At 34.9% G+C, this 19,334-nt stretch overlaps 1 protein-coding gene across 1 annotated transcript; it reads right to left on the reverse strand.

Annotated features, from left to right (window-relative positions):
* Nucleotides 1-11,077: 11,077 nt before the first annotated feature.
* LOC149140103 (E3 ubiquitin-protein ligase ATL23-like) lies at nt 11,078-12,269 on the reverse strand. Its single transcript, XM_089447657.1, has 2 exons — nt 12,118-12,269; nt 11,078-11,954 (listed from the first exon to the last, which is right to left on the reverse strand). Exon 2 carries the CDS (start codon nt 11,945-11,947, stop codon nt 11,372-11,374), a length of 576 nt encoding a protein of 191 aa, XP_089303783.1. The 5' UTR covers nt 11,948-11,954; nt 12,118-12,269; the 3' UTR covers nt 11,078-11,371.
* Nucleotides 12,270-19,334: the final 7,065 nt, after the last annotated feature.

Consider the following 19,334-nt stretch of genomic DNA (forward strand, 5'->3'; position numbering starts at 1 on the left):
CACCATATCTACAACTTATAAAAGCATCAGTTGTAGCTAACCATGGTCTTCCTAGAATCAATGGGTGTCCTCCTAGATTATTCTTGGGTGTCAAGATCATAAATTCAACAGGATATTCCTAAGAATCTAAAAATACAAATACATCTTCTAACACACCATCAAGTTTGACAACAAATCTATCTGCTAATTGCAATAATGCAGGTGTATATTGAAGATTAGGAAGTTTCAATTGATTCATAGTTTATTTACTCATGATATTTATGGTTGCTCCTAAATCAATCAATGTATTTGGCATCTCAACGTCATTAATGTGTTTTTTCACAATCGTACTTCCTAGATCTAGATATTTTTGAATTGTTTTCTTTCCAATAATGATATCTGCAATTTTTCCAACTAAATAGATTCTTTTAACTTCTTTCATTTTTCTTCCTGGTTTTTTAATACTTAACTCCCTGATTGTCTTTGCAAATATTGGTATTTATTTGATAGCTTGTATCGAAGGAATTTTTATACAAAAATTCTTTAGTCCATCTATCATATCATAATTAGGCAACACAATTTGTTTTTCTACCCCTTTGTCAATTTTCAATCTTTCAGGAAAAGGTATATTTTGAATAGAAACTGAAGGTTGTTTTATAATGGAGTTGAGTTTATTGGATTATCATCAGAATGTACAGGGGTGGTTAGTTTTTTATAATTTTCCTCTTGATGAAGAGATGTGTCTTTCTCAGACTCCTGGATAACAACGAATGTGGCTTCTTTTCCAATATTCTACCAGATCTAAGTTGAACATTGTTTAGACCTAATGGAGTTATCATGTAAGTTTGGAAATTTTGTCCTTCCATGTTGTAAATAGGCTGTGAATTTTTATTATTTAGATTTGGAAGTGGCTGAGTAGGAAGTTGATTTGGCTTTTGTGGAAATGGTAGTGAAAGTTGTGGGTTTGGATTTTGAGGTTGAGAGGGTTGAACAGGCTAAGGAAAATATTGTGGTGGAAAAATAGGGTAAGGTTGTTGAAATTGAGGATATTCAGGGTACTTGCCATAAGGATTTTTCCGTCCTTATGCCCAAGGTTGAGGCAAAGGTTTCCAAGGCATGGGTGTAGTCCAATTACTTTTTGATGGTTGTGCATATGTTTAAGTTTTGAAACCTTGGGTCATATTCGATTGTGCATTTTTCCATGGTCTCTTGGCAATATAACAAAGAGGTTCTACTTGATTTGGCATTACTTCCTTTTGATAGACGGCTTTAAGACCCGGTTTTGAAGGACATTCCTTTGTATCATGATTTTCTGCACATATAACACATGTTTCCACATTTTTTAAGTCAAGAGGGCATTCTCTCAAGGCATGCTTCTTTATACATTTTGGACAAAAGATCAGCATTTTCAGCTTTTTGCTTGTTTTGTAATTTAAGGGTATCTATATTTTCTCTAAGGCTCCCCAAAATATTTGTTTTAAAGTTGTCAAGCAAATTGCTTATTTCATCCCTACTTACTGTCCCATCTACAAATTTATTAATCCTAGACATAACATGATCTCTTGGATTTTTCCCAGTTCTTTCCTTTCCTCTTGAAATGTGTATGCATAACTCACAAATATCTCCAAATGATAAGTGAGAAATATCTCCTTTACCCGCCAATTGAGAAGATCTATCCACTCATCTCTGATAGATTTTAGTAAGATAGCTTTCAAAGTTTCTTCATCTAGATTATGCATTTTAGCCCTTTTTACATTATAAACAAATATTTCAACGAAATATTCAAGATTTTCATCTTATTTTTGTATCATTTTAAAGACTTCATCTTTAATGTTATGGGGCATACAATAATCCTTGTATTTTTCTAATAATGTAGTTTTCATTTATTCTCATGTTCTTATAGAATGTACTCCTAAGCCCATAAACCATTTTAATGTTGCATCCTTAAGAGTGGCTAGAAAAAAATTCAACTTTTGAGTATGAAGCAAGTAGTCATAAGATCTACACAGGACTTCAAACTCAAAGAGAAATGTTTCCGGATCCTCATTTCTTAGACCATGAAAATTAGGAAGGATGGAGGGTGAGATATTTTTCATTGTGGATGTGGTATCTTCATCGATGATGGGAAATCCAAAAGGTTTTGGATCTCCTCTACCACCTTCTCTTCCTCTTCCTGCACCTCTTCCACCTGCTCTATTTCCTCATGCTCCACCTCCAATCCTAAGTTGTTCACCATTCACATTATGTACTTCTCCTTCTCCTTCTCCTACCATTGTACATTACTCAGAACTAATGTAAGGTTCCAAAATTGGATTTTCTAGTTCCTCCTATAGCTCCTCTATTTCTTTTATCAATGGAATGTTAAAATAGGTTTCTTCTTCTTCCTCTTCACTAAGGATTTCTAGTTCTTGTCCTAAAAGTTGTTCTCGAGTTGAAGATAGAAAAATTATTCCTTCAGTTGAGGATGTAGGATCTTCTTCTTTAACTACAACTTCAGTTGAAGAAGTTGGTGAATCTTTAGGTTGGATTTCAAATCTAAGTATCTTAGGAAGTCTATGTCTGCCTGCAATTAATGGAATATGAGTTTGGGTGGATGGTGTGGCACTACGAGGTCGTGGCAAGGTGAGTGATGATGTTGGAATCAAACTCCTACCTCTACTTACAAATCTACCTCTGGAATCTCTTTGCCTATGCATATAATTTTTATTTTTTTTTTTTTTAATGAAAAGAACAAGAAAAAGACTCCTATATACACTACCCCCGCAAAGGCGCCAAAATGTTTGGTAATTTAATTGGTGTTAAATTACTTACATGAATTATCAACCAGGGCTAGTAAACTGATGAAATGTATGTGCATTATTTGTGCTAGGAGTCCTTATTACTTAAACAATTCCTAAATTAAATTGAGATATTGAAATGCACATGTTTTCTTTAACAACTATGAAAGTAAATATGAAATCAAAACTATTTCTCTTGCTTAAAAGAAAGATCACACTCTTCTTGAAATAAACATCATACTTGCTTCAGTGTTGCTTCAACTGAAAACACACACACACACACACACATTTTCTTCAAAGAAAATATCGCACTTGCTTGACTCTTGCTTGAAAGAAAACTTGATAATGAAACTAGATCTAAATTACTCTGACAGAAAGAGAAATTAACTCTATACTTAAATTGAAATCTTATTCACACAACTATAACTCAAAACCATACTACAAATCTATATCAATCCACACTTTGTTATACTACTTTCATGTGCATAAGAGATCTTGACTTCACTCATTCATCCTATAGCAAAATGAATAAACAAATTGTACTTTTTTATCAACTTTGTGATCACTGTTAACAATCAAATTATTAGTGAAATAAATTAATTAAACACAATATAGAATGCGGAATTGAAATGTTAGTTTGAAAACAGTAAAACCTTACAACTCCAAGGGGCCCTCCTGCGAGAAGTAGGTGACAGCATGACTCCTTCACAAGATTATATATGCATGGATAAATCGCACAACAAAAGGATGAAATGAAACAGAGTTTTTAATTGCAAAAACATAGTTTAAAAACAATATCCAAGTCTGTCACTGTCATGCCGAGAGGCAGATTTATAATCTCTTACGAATAACTATTTCAGAGTATTACGACCCTACCCTACTTGACAATGACTAAAATTAACACGAAGAGATAACATAATGTGATTTCCTCGTGATTTTCCATTAGTAAGAAAATCATGAGGCTGAATATCTGCATTCATTAATTCCTTGCTCGCCTGGTTCACCTTCCTCAGTGGTTGAATTTCGCTTTGACTGAGCTGCTATGGTGCTTTCCTTATCGATCCAGGTTATGAAGATAGGTACAAATCATTGTGCCAACTATTTTTCACCTGGCCATATGTCTTGTTCCTCGGCTGGAGTTTCGGAACCTGTCAAACCTTCAATTTTGCTATAGAATCAGTCACTAGCTACAGAATTAGTGCAATTCAGTAGCTCATGCAAATATTAAGTTAAATAATAAATAACAATGACACTTATGAAATATAAGACGATTAGACCTTGTAAAGTGATGCCCAATTTAGAGTTATGAGGGTCAAAAAGAAGGAGGATGGAATGTAGGAAAGTGGTCGAAAAGAGGAAATTTTGGGGTTCAATACTAGCCACAACACACTAATGCAAAGATCCCAATAACCACTACAACCACCACAACATTGATGGTCATATAGATGAGAAGTGTTGGAAGCTGCATCTAGAGCTCAACCCAGAGAATATAAAGAGAGATGCTAAGAAGAAAAATATCATGGCCATTGATTCGAGCAACTAGGTGGAAACCTTCTTTGTTGTGGATGAGAATATTTTTTGCAAATTAGTGTAGAATGGGGTAAATTTGATTATTCTTCAGCAACATGAAGATAAGAAAATTACTAGACTCTTCCATGTAAGGATACATGTTAAGGAGATGAAAATTGATGCTTTATTCAACTCAAGATCATATGTGAATATCATAGCATCAAATTTGGTCAAGAAACTGGGATTGAAGACTTATGACCATTCTATCCCATATCGATTAAGATGGGTCAATAAGGAGGTAGGATAAAGGTTAAAAAACAATGCATAATCAAATTTGTTGTTAGTGATAATTTTATTGATGAAGTAGAGTTAGTTGTAGTTTTGTTTAACATATGTGGTGTTGTATTTGGGAGTCCCTAAATTTACATGTGGGATGTGATATTCATGCAGAGAGCCAACCAATACCACCTTATCAAGGATTAATAATACTTCATCATCATCAATGTGCACAAGGGAAAGTCAAAGATCTCGCTGGTAAGTGCCAATCAGGCAAAAATTTGATCAATTCTAGTAAAAAGTATGTCTTATTATTTTTAAGACAAAATCAATCTGTAGAAGAGTCCATGAGAGTTAAGTCATCCCTAGAGGGGTGTATTGAGGAAGAAAATAAAAAACTATAAGATTTTTTATAGGCATACAAGGGTGTGTTCTATGAGCCTAAAATGTTACCACCCAAGAGGGAAGTGGAGCACAAGATCCAACTATTGTCAAACTTTTCATTGTCAAACATTGGCTTGTACAAGAAATCCATTATAGAGGAAAATGAGGTGAAGAAGAAGCTATAGTAGCTACTAGAACATGGTGTGTGTCTAGGAGCCTAAAATGTTACCACCCAAGAGGGAAGTGGAGCACAAGATCCAGCTATTGTCAAACTTTTCATTGTCGAACATTGAGTTGTACAAGAAATCCATTATATATGAAAATGAGGTGAAGAAGAAGCTATTGTGGCTTTTGGAACATGGTTTATTCGACCAAGCATCTCACCATGTGGTTCACCCATCATCATTATGCCAAACAGGGATGAGACTTTGCATTTGTATTGAATATAGGGTGTTGAACAAAATTGAAATCAAGAAGAGGTACCCTCTACCCAGGATAAATGTTTTATTGGATCATCTGTAGCAAGCTAGATACTTCACCAAGATGGATTTAAAGTTGAGATATCACCAAGTTTGTTCAGAGAATAAGATACTTGGAATACCACCTTCTAACCTGGAAAGGGTTTGTATGAGTGGCAAGTCATGTTATTTGGCCTATGCAATGCACCATATATGTTCATGAGGTTAATGAATGATATCCTCCGCCCTTTTGTAGATTCATTTTTTACTATGTATTTGGATGTTATACTAGTATACAATGCTAAATGGGAGGAGCATATCTCACATTTGATATAGGTGCTAGAGACATTCAAGAAGCACCAACTATTGGAAAATATCAAGAAGTGTGAATGTTAACATGAAAATTTGATGTATTTGGGCTATATGACAGGTGGAAAAGAGATGATGATATATCCTTGCAAGGTGGAGGCCATCATGAAGTGGTCAATTCCTAATGATGTTTCTAAGGTCAGGAGTTTTGGGGCAACATAATACCTGAGGAAATTCATAGCCCCATTTTTAGTAGTAACAACATCATTTATGCCATAACAACAAGTGGAAATAGTTTCCAAACAAGAAAGGGTTAACAGAAGGCATTCAAAGAGTTAAAAAAGAAAATTAGTCAAGCATTAGTTATAACATTACAAAAAATGTATAGCCCTTCGAAGTGGAGATAGATGTGAGTGGGTATGCTATGGGAGTAGTATTAATGCAGGGAGGAAGGTATGTATGTTACCATTCTAAAGTATTTCATGTGGTGGTTCTCAATTTCCCTACCTATGACAAGGAGCTATATGCCCTAGTGCAAGATGTGAGAAAATGGAAACACTATCTGGTAGGAAAGGAGAAAACCTATACATATTCACACTGATCACCAACCACTATAGTACTTGCAGGCCCATGGTAAGCTACAATAGGCTAGGAATTACAAGTGGATGGGGTTTCTACAACAATTTCATTTAGTGATAAAGTACAAGAATGGTAGCAAAAACAAATTGGTTGGCATGCTTTCAAGTACACCTACATTAAAGATAATAGCTTTGGGAACTCTTATTCACACAAAGCCTTACATCCATAATGCACACAAAGAGGAATATGTAGAGGATGAGTACTTCAAGGAGGTGTTTCAGTAGTTGCAAATATAGATTCATGTGCATGATGGTGATATCACAATTGACTACCATATCTAGAATAGGTTACTCTAGAGGTTAGATAAGTTACGTGTTCCTAAAGGTGACCAACTTCAACCGATCAGAGAGGTTCACACCTCCAAGGTTGCAGGGCATTTTGGTTTAGGGAAGATAATAACCAACTTGCAGAAGTATATGAACTGACCTAGGATGAAACAAGAGGTAGCTAGGTTCATAAGAGGATGCATGCTTTGTTGTACTAGCAAGCATAGTAATAAGAAACAAGACTTATACCATCCCTTGGAGGTTTACCAACAACCAGGAAGGGACATGATTGCATGATCGTGGTAGTTGATAGGTTTAGCAAGATGTTTGTTCTAATTCCTTGTAAAAAGACCATTAATGGGAAACAAGAAACAAAATTGTTCTTTGGACAAGTCTAGGTGCATTTTGGAATCCCAAAGAGCATAATTTTAAACAAGGATACAAGATTTCTCAGTGCATTTTGGACTACATTGTAGGAGAATATGGAAACAAAGTAGAAGAGGTCTACAACATTCCATCCATGAATAAATGGGAAAACATAATTACCCAATACGACTTTTGTACAACTTATGAGGGGCTACAATCAGAATAATATGAATGGTTGGCATTAAAATTTGGTATATATACAAAACTCTTATAACATAACAGTCCACACTTTTACTGGTAAGTCCCCATTTGAAACTTGTTTTGGATATTTTCCACCTCCACCTTTAGATGTTGCATATGAACAAAGAAAGGATATTACAAGGGATGCATTAAAAACTGAAAAAAATTGTTGAGAAGAATAGGCATATCCATTTACAAGTACATGAGACATTGTGCAAGTCATATGAAATATACAAGACCATGAATGATCAACATAGAACAAAGAAGTTATTCAAAGTGGGAGATAGAGTATGATTACATTTGAACAAGAAGAGGCTAAAGGGTCCTTGTAATAAAATCAAGGCTCTACAATATGGTCACTTTGAGATACTGGAAAAGGTGAGAGATAATTCCCATAGACTTAATACACCCCCATACATGTGCATTTACTCAATAGTGAATGTGGAGAATCTGAAGCCCTATGAGCCTTCCATGTTGGATAAGGTATAGGAGTAGGTATCACCTTTTTATAGAGGGTTTATAGCTATATGCTCAAGAAGATTTGATAGAAGATACAATTTTATAGAAGAGGTATGGAACTATAAGAAATGGCTAGCATGACCTTTGGTAGATTGGGTTGAAAGGACAATGTCTAGGCAAGGCTAAATCGTACTCCAGGGAGATGGTAGAGGCAACATTTTATCAGTTCATTTAGTAAAACATTTTTAGCACCAAAATCCTCCCAAAATTGGGAGGTATTATTTAGATCAAATCAATAAATTATTTTTCATCCATCTTGATGCTTTTAAGTTGAAAATTTTGAGGAATCCACTTGTAAGTTCATTTTTACTAACAATCCTAGTATGGAAAATTTTGGTTGAAAAACTTTAGGAGCTATTTTGAGGCCATCAATAAACATTTTTGTGGTCTCAACCTTACTATGGACCTATATTCCATAATCTACACATTGATATCTTTCCAACGATACAAAATTTGCCTCAATGGGAGCTCATATGAGAAAGTTATGCCTCTCGGAAGTTAACCTTCGAAATTGACCCCCATAGTTCAGGAGGATGCCATCATAGCCCCTGTTACTCATGGAAAAAGAGCTAGCCACGTGGGAACTATAAAGAATACTCTAGAAGGGTTAAGTTGTAACTCATATTGAGGGTTGAATGGGTCAAATTTAACCCCTAGTTGGCTATCAGGTTGTGTTATAACCAAGCTGTTAGGAGGAAAAAAGGTTTCATTCTATTCGAGTGCATTTTGTTTCATAAATGAGCAGAGTAGCAAAGAGTATAGAGAGACAGAAAGTAGAGAGGGTTTATGTATCGTCGCAACCACGAGCCCTAGGTTTCACTTCTTTATACTTGCATACATTTCCATTCAAAGAAAGATATAGTAGAGCAACCTCACCTTCCAATTAGGTTTTTTCCCATAACGATCTCCAGATCATATCATGTGTTCATTGTGGTTTGTGAGTTTTATTTTGATGTTCCCTATTTTCCATATTCTATCTATTGTGTGCATAAGCATATCATAGTAATTAACAAATCCAAAATCTAAGGAGAAATTAACCCTCATGGTGTAGATTTTGTATTTTCAAATATATTGTGATGAACTATCTAGTGGAATATCCATGGTAGTTATGGATCAACATTGTTGAAAAAATATGCCTTTAGATGGAATGATGCAACTAAAAACTATTTCAAGAAGATGAGGACCTTAGTGACATCCACTCTAGTTTTAATAGCCTTGAACTTCATAAGGCTATTTCTCCTCAAGTGGAATGCTTATGCAACATGAATGAGAGCCGTGCTTATACAAGATAATCACCTGATTGCTATCAAAAGTCAATTTTTAAAACTCAAGGAATATACTAAATACTAATTATCAATTAAGCAGCCACTAGTTAGGAAAGATCACATTTTCGACACTTGAAAAGAAAGGATATATATATTTACATTCTAGTTTGTGTGATTCTCCTTTCTTTCTACTTCACGGTCCTTCTAGTTCATAGAATACCTATTGGGAGCCTAGTTTCTTGTTAAAACATACAAAGTCAGTTTAACATATTTCTTAAACCAAAAGTGCCTATCAAAATAACAATAAAAATGGGTAAACAAAATCCAATTTTTTTACCTAGAGATTCTTTATAAGAAGGAAAAGGAAAATATGGTTGTTGATGGTTTATCACGGAAAGATGAGGGTGATGAGACACTATGTGCTATTTTAGTAGTCAGTTTTGAAATGATCTAAGATGTTGAAGCCGAGTACGAGAAAAACACAGAGTTAAATAAGCTAATCAAGGAGGCTGATAGTAACAAGGGAGCAAGCCCAAATTTTACATGGGAGATTTGGTGCATAGAAAGGATATATTTACCTAGCTCTTCTCAGTTTCCAAATATTCGAAGAAAACCATGACCCTTCATATGTGAAGCATTAGGGATTTTTCAAAACCTATTATAACATATGACAATTCTTATTTTGGAAAAGAATGAAAAATGATGTTAAAAAAGACATGGCAAAATGTGAGAGCTATTGATGCCAAAAGTTTTTGTTTATCACTCCTCTAAGCCTCATTTAACCATTCCATATTCCTAATAAAAAATGGATGGAAATATCTATGGATTTTCATAGAACTTCTTACCTCAAATGAGAAAAAATCCATCTATGGATTGTCATAGAACTTCTTACCTCAAATTAGAAAAATAGCATATTTGTAATTGTAAACCAATTAATAAATATGCTCACTTCATTAAAATATCATAAAAAAAGAAAAGTCAATTAAATCATTGATAGCGATGTAAAAAAAAATATAAATGTATAAATTACATAACTTCCAAAAGTTATTGTAAATGACACAAATGCTAAGTTTACCACTAACCTTTGGAAAAAGATATTCCATCAAGTTAGGACCACTTTAACCATGACACAAATGCTAAATTTACCACTAACCTTTGGAAAAAGATATTCCATCAAGTTAGGACCACTTTAACCATGAGTACTTCTTACCATTATTCTTCCCAAAATTGAAAAGAACCCAAATTTACCCAAAAAAAACACTTATTATACTCCCTTAAGTTTGAGTACTTCTTACCATTTTTCTAACTTCCCAAGGTTAACAGGGATCCCAAGTTTAAACTTTTGAAAGAATTATTACATCAAATTAGGACCACCTTAACTGTCACTGGTTCTTACCATCCACGTAGATTGGTAGGCTCAAAAGATAAATAAATATAAAAGAACAAACCATGAGTTATACTTAATTGACATCCACTTAACTTAATTTGTCTTTTTCAATCGAATTAATTTTCTTAATAATAAAAAAATGAAAACAACTCCATTCTCACACACAAACTCTACTTTATAGTAATCGCATAATGACACCTTGACCCAACCACTAAATATACCCTTTGACACATCATCCCTGCGTAGACACCTTGACCCAACTACTAAATGTACCATTTGACACATTTTCCATGCATAGACACCTTGACCCAACCACTAAATATACCATTTGACACATCATCCTTGCATAGACACCTTGACCCAACCACTAAAGATCGCCTTTGACACATCCTCCATACATAATAATACCTTGACCCAACGATTATGATGTTCCGTGTTTAGGGTTGCAAACAAATTATGATGGTCCCTCCATTAGCTAAAGCTACACATCAGCATTCTAATTTATTCAAACGGGCCCTTCATTAGCTAAAGCTAATTCTAATTTATTCAAACGGTCCCTCCATTAGCTAAAGCTAATTCTAATTTATTCAAAGGTTAAAAAAGGGTGCTTCAAGTTAGTCAGTCACGTGGGCGCTGGATGCCACCACTAGCCATCAATTTATATTTTAAAAACACAAGCAAGATGCAAGTTGGCCAATATGTCTTTCCAAAATTCCCTAGTAGATCAATGACTAGTGCTTAATATTGAATACCCTGACATGCATATTGAATTACATTAAACTAGATATCTAAATTCCTAAGTGTGTGTGTGACAATTATTTAATTTTTACAAAATCACAATGGAATTACATTAAACTAGATCTCTAAATTCCTAAGTGTGTGTGTGAGACAATTATTTAATTTTTACAAAATCACAAATGCATCTGGGGGAAGCTTTTCAAACTGGTCAAAAATCTTGAAATGGACCACAGCACCGGTAGCCATGGCAGCCACGGCCCTAAGCAATGGCAGTGGCGTCGTTAGTGTATTCTGTGGGCGTTACCGGCATATCGACCACGATATGCCCAGACGGAGGCCTCGGACCACGCTCCGATTCTTCGTGATCACGCCCCTCTTCTTCGCGCAACGCCGCCGCAGCGTCACCAGTCACGCCCTTCGTCTCCTCGCTCTCGCAAACAACGCTCCTCCTGCAAATCGGACACGCAGAGCACTTTGAGAGCCACGCATCCGCACAGGGCACATGGAACGCGTGGCTACATGCCGGGATCACGCGGCACCGGTCGCCGCTCTGGAAAGCCTCAAGGCACACGGCGCACTCAGCCATGTCGCCTCCTCCGGCCGTTGCTGGGCTCTCTTCTTCCTGGCATTCGATCGTGGGCAACCGCTGGAGGTCCGCCTCCGAGAGGCCCTGCTGTTTGTGTGGCTTGCCGTTGTCCTCCGTTGCCCGTTGTCGTGGCCTGTTGTGCAAAGAAACGTACCAGACGAGCCACAAGTAAACGGCCACGCCCATCCCCATCCCCGCGCAGAGCAGCAATAGGGACACCGCCACCGATAAAAGCATTTTCTCGATCATTGCTCCCCTGAACCAAATCTTCCAATCAGAAATTTCTTGTCTCAACGATGAACTATAAACAAATTTCGATATTATCACCCAAATTCTTAATAATCATCCCGCTGCACTTATTTCAATCTCTGCATTACACAACGAAAAAATTCAAGAAAATCAAGAAAATCTCATCTCACAACTGGCATTCACAGGCTGGAATCCCTCGCTAGAAAGCTGCAACACAAACCATAGGCGAAACAGGCCATCGTTCCGATCGCCTTGCTCGTCTCGGCATCTGCCACCGCACTCATAATAACATCAGTCCACTCAGTATGTAGCATAAAACGCTATCTCGCGATCTAATAAGTAGCCGGAGAGTTAACATAAAATGTCACGGCTTTACCACGTGGATTCTCGTGATGTGGACAGCCGGGATTATTAAATGCTTTGGCCAGTTGTCTCTCACTTCCACGTTAATTTTGGCGTCCCCGTGATTTGTTTCGATCGATTGCCTGGCAACATCGATTCTTTCACCAAGCAACTCCATGACCTTGCTACTTTAACAAACTCCCTTTACTTTATGAATTAATATCATATCTAAATAATCAGGAAAAAAATAAATTTTTATTTAAAATTAAAAATATAAAATTAGGTTAAATTTCAGATTTCTGTAATTTATATTGTAATTGAGAATATTTTTTGAATTAATCACATTATTATAATTTGATCTAAAAATTTTATCGTAAAAGTAATCCTATTAATTAGTTAATAAACCACTAGCTCCAAATATCCAAGAAATCTTAATAATATAATTAATCAAAAAATTAAAAATTATAAAAATTAAAAATAATAATTTGATAAATATAAAGTAAATTTGTCCTTATGTTGGGTTCAAATCTTCTATACTCCACAAATTTTAATCTCAAAAGTACATCCCATGGATAGGTATAGTACGCTAAATGTAGAGCGGTTATCACGTTGTGTGGGCTCCTTGCCACGTAGGATGCCTGGGTGTAATGCATTATAACATTCTCTAAATTCTTGTGGCTCTTTGACTTCACCCAAAAGCTAGCTGGTTCAGTGCCTGTCATTGTTTACACGTCACCCTGTCCAACCTGTGCCTTGTCATTGGAAAGGGACGTATCTCGTGTCTCGTGTCTGTCACTCTTACCTTGTTTTACCCTTTACATTCTCTCTCATCTATCTGGTTCTTATCTTGTTTTATTTTAGCCTCACAATAAAATTTCTCTGCAATCTTATCAAAATGAAAACTATTTTCTGGATTAGAGAATATCAATGGAGGGTAATGTTACTTTCTGTTTCAGGTGCTCCCACAATTCCATAAATGTCTGAGTGATAAATCTATAGAGGGCAATATTACCTTTTTGGGGGCTCCCACAATTTCATAAAAGTCATTTAGTGACCAATCTATAATGGCTAATAAAATACTTTTTCATAAAGAATTAAATAATGATATGCCACTTGCAAAAGTTAGGTACCTCTGGGAATCTATCAATCCAAGCATAAACATCAACATTGGAAAAAAGTACATGGTACATATCCCATGTACTCGAAACCACAAGTGAGTTAGATAATACTATTAAAATGCAATGTCAGAACAGTGAAAACTATACTTTAAAATATTACCAAGTTAAGATTTTGAGTACAATAATTCCCATGACATTTCAAATCTTTTTTTATATAAATTAAAATTAAAATATATCAAACTTGCCACACTGTTTTGGTGTCAAATCTATGGCTCACTCTTAAGTTTAATGATGGGAGCCCCCTTTTAGTGTCAATGTGGTTCACTCAAAATTTAGTGATGGAGCCACTTTTACTTATTAATTGATATTTTAATTAATAGTATTTACTCACTCTCTTATAAAATCATCCACTACTGTTAATCATCCACTATTGTTATGTTTATGATATGACATTGATAATATAATTTAATTATGATATTGATGATATAATTTTTTGTTTTGAATTTGTATAAAATATGTTGACTGTTCATTCATATAGTTGAAAAAAATTATATTATAAATATATATTGAGTATTTTATTTTCAATCAGATTAAAGATATATATTTAATCATATTATTATGTTCTGCTACATTAATGTTTTCATTTTAGCTTTTTATTTCAATTAATTTAGTTTGTAATATGCATTAATTTTATGTTTTTTCCGATTAATTTAGTTTGTAATATATATTAAGTTTTTGTTTTTTCTTAAAATGATGAAAGTTGATTAATTTAACAGGTTAAAAAAATATTTTTTTATGATATTATTATGTTTTGATAAATTAATATTTTCATTTTAGCTTTTTATTTCAATTAATTTAGTTTGTAATATGCATTAAGTTTATATTTTTTCCAATTAATTTAATTTGTAATATATATTAAGTTTTTGTTTTTTCTTAAAATGATGAAAGCTAATTAATTTAACATGTTAAGTATATTTTTCATATATAAATAAAGGTTTTATTATGTATATTTATTGTAATTTGAATATAAGCCATTTGTATATATTTTGTTTCAAATTCTAAATCAACATTCAACAAATATGTGGTGGTGTTTATATTTAATGAATCATTACACATATCAAATATGTGGTGGTATTCATATTCAATGGATCATTACGCACATGTTTAAGCACATTCATATATACTTACATAAAAATGTTGATGGGTTATTTCCACTTGAGGTATATAATGTGTCTTACTTTTCTAAATGTAATGGCATTATCATAATGAAGCAGTGAATACATGACGTTGTCTTTTTATTTAGGCATTTCAATTTCAAGTTAACATATGTTTGTTATTAGAAAATAAAAATGTGTATATATTATCTAAAATTAGGTTTGTTTGTGTTATGCTCAGCGCCAATATTATTATACAAATAATAGTGTGGGCATTTAGGTAAACATGTAAGCATTACATTTTGTCTAAAATGGCCACAACTCATAGCCTACCTTCATTATATCTTGTTAGCACTATGTAATTCCTCCAGGCTGGGAAGAGGAATCCAAAGGTAACCACAAACCACTTGGAAGCTGGAATCTAGCCCTTCCATCTTCATAGACGGCTCTCTTTGTCTAAAATTTTAATCACTTATATTTTAGGCTAGGTATGGTGTTCAGAAAGGGATAAATTTTAAATGTTTGCCGACAGGGGAGAAGATAGATCCACTGGGAAATACGGTCATAAAAACTTATTTTTTTCTAGTGAAAGGATGAAGAGAAAGAGAGATCTTCTATAGGGACAAGGTAGGCAGTATTTTGGAGTTTCAGTCAAATTCGGTGTAGGAGGGTGAGTAGTAAATAGGTGGAAATGGCATATAAAGCATTAAACAAAATGATGAATTATAAATGCCATTCAGGTAGAAAATATAAATTGTTTAGCAAACTGACACAAAGCATTTTTTTAAGCGAATTCTGGGGCAATTCTTTGTTCAGCTAAACAAGAAAACACATTTCAAAGCATCGTTGGTAACAAAAGATAATTTACAAAACAAAAAAGCACATCTCCAAAGAAAACTAACACATGAATCCCCATAAGATTAAACCTCTGTCTTTTCATTCACTGAAAAATATATCAAAAAAGTGTGGTACACAATGTCTCTTCTTCTGAACCTGACCAACTCTTTGCTTCGTTATAATTACAAGATAAATAGAACAAAACAAATAAGTTCTCACCTCTAGGAACCAAATTCCCTAATAGGATTTATGTTTCTACCTAATGCAGTGAAAATATAACTGTTTTAAAAAAACTAGGAACTATTTGACCAAGGCTTTCTAAAATAATTTTACATTAATTTCAAAGCCTAAATCGAGCTCCAAGGCCCTTAGATGCCTCATAATATTAACCAAGATCATAAAAACAAATTACATAGATTTTATGCATAAAATTCTAGGTCAAAGGGTTGATTATGTGAAAGCACAGCGTCGGCACTTCGCAACCTCCTAGTTCAACGAAAACTTAGCATAAAAATGCAGCGAATCGGTGGTTGATGTAGCTCTGATCACTCCCTGAGTTTCTTGATGATTGGTACACGTGTGAAATTGTCTAGACAACATCATTTTCCCCTCTAGAAACCTTCTCCCATGATGCAAAGTTCCAACTTTCAAAATTCCTCCTACAATAAAAGCGCAGTGAACCCTGTCCTCCAAACATTGAGGTCTGTGAAAAATATGAACAACTTGGTGATGATGCCAACATTCCTGATACCCCTTTTCAAACCTCCATTCACAAAAAATATGACAAAATTATTGATTTCCATCAAAATCCTAACCTTAATACAAGTTAGCCAAAATACAAAATTTTTTGTTTAAGCTGCTTTTTAAACAAAGTTTCATGGTTTATTGATTCTAATTGATCGTACTCTCAAGAAAGCTTCAAACAGTACATAACCGCCTTTTACAACCTCTTTCAACCATCATCTTTGGACAAAAAACAAAAAGGCCAAAATTTCTTTGATTTCCCTGTTCCAACATTCAAACTTTGGTTGCTCTAGCCAACAAATCCAACTTACTTCTGTCCTTCTCTTGTATATCCTTCAGTTGTTGCTTGGTAGCTCTCAACTCCTTTCTCATGGTAAGGTTCTACCTACATATTTTTTTTTTTATTGCAGATGTAATGGGAGAGACCTCTTCAACATATACTTGGCATTTTTCGTTGTTGGCTTATACATGTTCAAAAGATCATACATCTTTTTCCTAGCCATTTCATCCTTCTCCTTGAGTTCAGCAATCTCAATGTGTGATTTCTTCAACTGCATCCTCAATTTGTTGAAAGTATGTTGCCCCTCATCTATCTATGTTTTCTTCTCTTCTTGTACTCACTTCTCTTCCCGAATCTGCAATTTTCTCGCTGAAAACCTAGTGACTTTTGTTGATGGAGCTTGTACCTCTTGAATGTCCTCTCCCACTATCTTCTCCTTGCCTTTAGACTTAGTGGAAAATGGTGTGACCTTTGTCGCTAGTTCTTCTTCATTAGCCTTAGTTGTCCTTTCCATAGCAATCTTCTTCAATTCCATATTATCGTACTGCAATTGGGCAATGATCATGTGTGATTTTTTCAGTTTCTCTTGTAGTTCTGCAGTCTTCTTATCTTTATCACTTGGAACAATGTCCTTTGGTATAGCCTCTAAAGGTTCAAATGGCTGCTCAAGTGTTTGTTCCAAGGGTATTTTCTTTACACTAGATCTAGTGAGGGGCCTTTTGGGAAGCTTCACTACTTCAGGAGAAAAATGCAACTTTTTTCCCTTCTTCTTCTCTAATGAATGAATTGAAATTGAGGGCATTTTCACAGAACATCTAGATAGTGATTGTATATCTTTTGCCACTGATAATGATGTTTGCTTCTTGCTCAAATAACTAGTTGGTAAGTTAACTTTCAACTTTGAAGAATCTATAAATGATTGCCATGATTGATTTCTCCTATTTAATTCCTCCAACACAAACAATTTAGTCAAAGAAAAGTGGAACAGACTAGGTTCCACTTGGCTTTGTTTTCCTTGCACTTTGTCTACCATCTTGCTAAGGATTTTGAACAAATAGAAGGGTAAATTTAGAGGGCTCTTCCCTTTGAGATGCATCAAAATCTTGAAATGATATCAAGGGCTCTTCCCTGTGAAATGCATCAAAAGCTTGAAACGATATTGATAGATCCTCTCAAACCTACCTTCATAGGTAAAAAATCTATGGATTACCTTCAAAAGCTTACTGTAGGATTCAAGCAAGTATTCTCCAGGTACAATGGCTCCATACCCTAGTTTTCTGTATTTGGGTTTCGAGAAATATTTATAATTGGCTATGTCAAGAGGGATGCCCTTGAACCACTGCTCTCCTTGTAGAGCTATCTTTGTGGCAGTGGAGATAGTGACATCTGACCCTGGAAAAGTGGTCTCTCTAACCTTAACATCTAATCCACTGAAACTCATGGAAAATTCTCTGATGAGTTGTACATTAAACCCCTGGATCTTCTCGCAAAATCTCATGCAAACAACTTGTTCAAAGGAAACTCTAATTGACGGGTCTGAATTTATCAAAGCGAGGTCTTGAGATTCCAATCTCACAATATCACCTCCCTTGTGCTTTTTCCTATTCGGGGTTGACATTATTTTCACAACAAAGATGAATTCCAAGGTTCCTTAAATACAACTTGGTGTATATCAATTAAGCACAACAAATGAGGTAGCAACAATGAAATGGAGGTTAGATTAAAGTTTTATAACAATTTAGAATAAAAAATCATCATGGCAAACTTCAAACAACCCAAATCATCTCCCAAAACCCAAGACAACAGCTAGTGTTTGCTTGGTCATAGTGGCAGAATTAGAAACATAGCCGCAGCGCCAAAAGCGCAGCGCATGGGGGAAAATGCTTCTTGACCTCTGAGGAATGCAACAACAAGTATGAAGTTTCAAAACACTTGAATGATATGTCAAGCTTCAATATCAAGGTGGAAAACAAGTTGTGGGTGTTTGGTGAGGGTAAGAACAAGAAAATGCAGTGAAAAAACAAAGCACAATGTATTCTCCACGAAACATAGCAAGCTAGCAATTCGGAAGTTTGCAGGGTTTCAATGCATTTCCTCAGCACATTGGACTAATTTCAACGACATGCAAAACAAAGGGCTTCAAAAAAATGAAGAATTGGCACCTGGATAAATAATTTCACTGTTGACTTGGAAAAATGCAAAACATCTCTGTGAGCGCAACCCCTATTTGTAACGACAATGCTTCCCCTGCCTCCTTTGTGTAGCGAACCTTAAGGGATGCTCAACAACCTCTTGATGAAAAAATGAATGGATTTGTGGTGCATTTGGAAGTTAACCTAGCATTTAAACTCCCAAGGTGGTTGAATTCGAATTTCAAGAATGACGATGACAATCTTTGAATCTCAATCATAAAGCACAACAATTGTCAGAAGCGCAATATTATCCTCCTAATCGTTGTACCAGTGTGTGATTTGACCTTCTAACTAACCCAAGTGGCCCTACAAATTTGTGCTAATAATGATAAGACATGACTCATGATTTTTTTGGTGAAACATGACCCTCAACCTCTTAAGACATCAATGACTATTTCATAATCTTTCAGACTCATTGACATATTTACATTCAACAATGAAATTTTTATTCTATACTAAAACCAATAGCTTGATCTCTACAAGATCATAACAAGACCTATATATATTTACTAAAACACTTTGAAAAACAAAACTTGTTTTCTGACTACTCTAATATACTAACATATCCAATAATCGAACATGGAAATATGTAACTTTTTTGGTAACAACTGCACTTTGCCTTTCCCCGCCTCCCCACCGTTTGATACTCACAATCAAGACCTTCAATGAGCACAAAATGACAAGGAAAAAACACAAGCAAGATGCAAGTTGGCCAATATG

Source organism: Pinus tabuliformis, chromosome X, assembly GCF_031772625.1.
Source record: "Pinus tabuliformis cultivar Carrire ecotype Pingquan chromosome X, CPIR1, whole genome shotgun sequence".
Taxonomy (NCBI): domain Eukaryota; kingdom Viridiplantae; phylum Streptophyta; class Pinopsida; order Pinales; family Pinaceae; genus Pinus; species Pinus tabuliformis.

Coding starts and splice junctions, on each gene's coding strand:
- LOC149140103 (XM_089447657.1), bottom strand. CDS start 11,947: ATGATCGAGAAAATGCTTTTATCGGTGGCGGTGTCCCTATTGCTGCTC.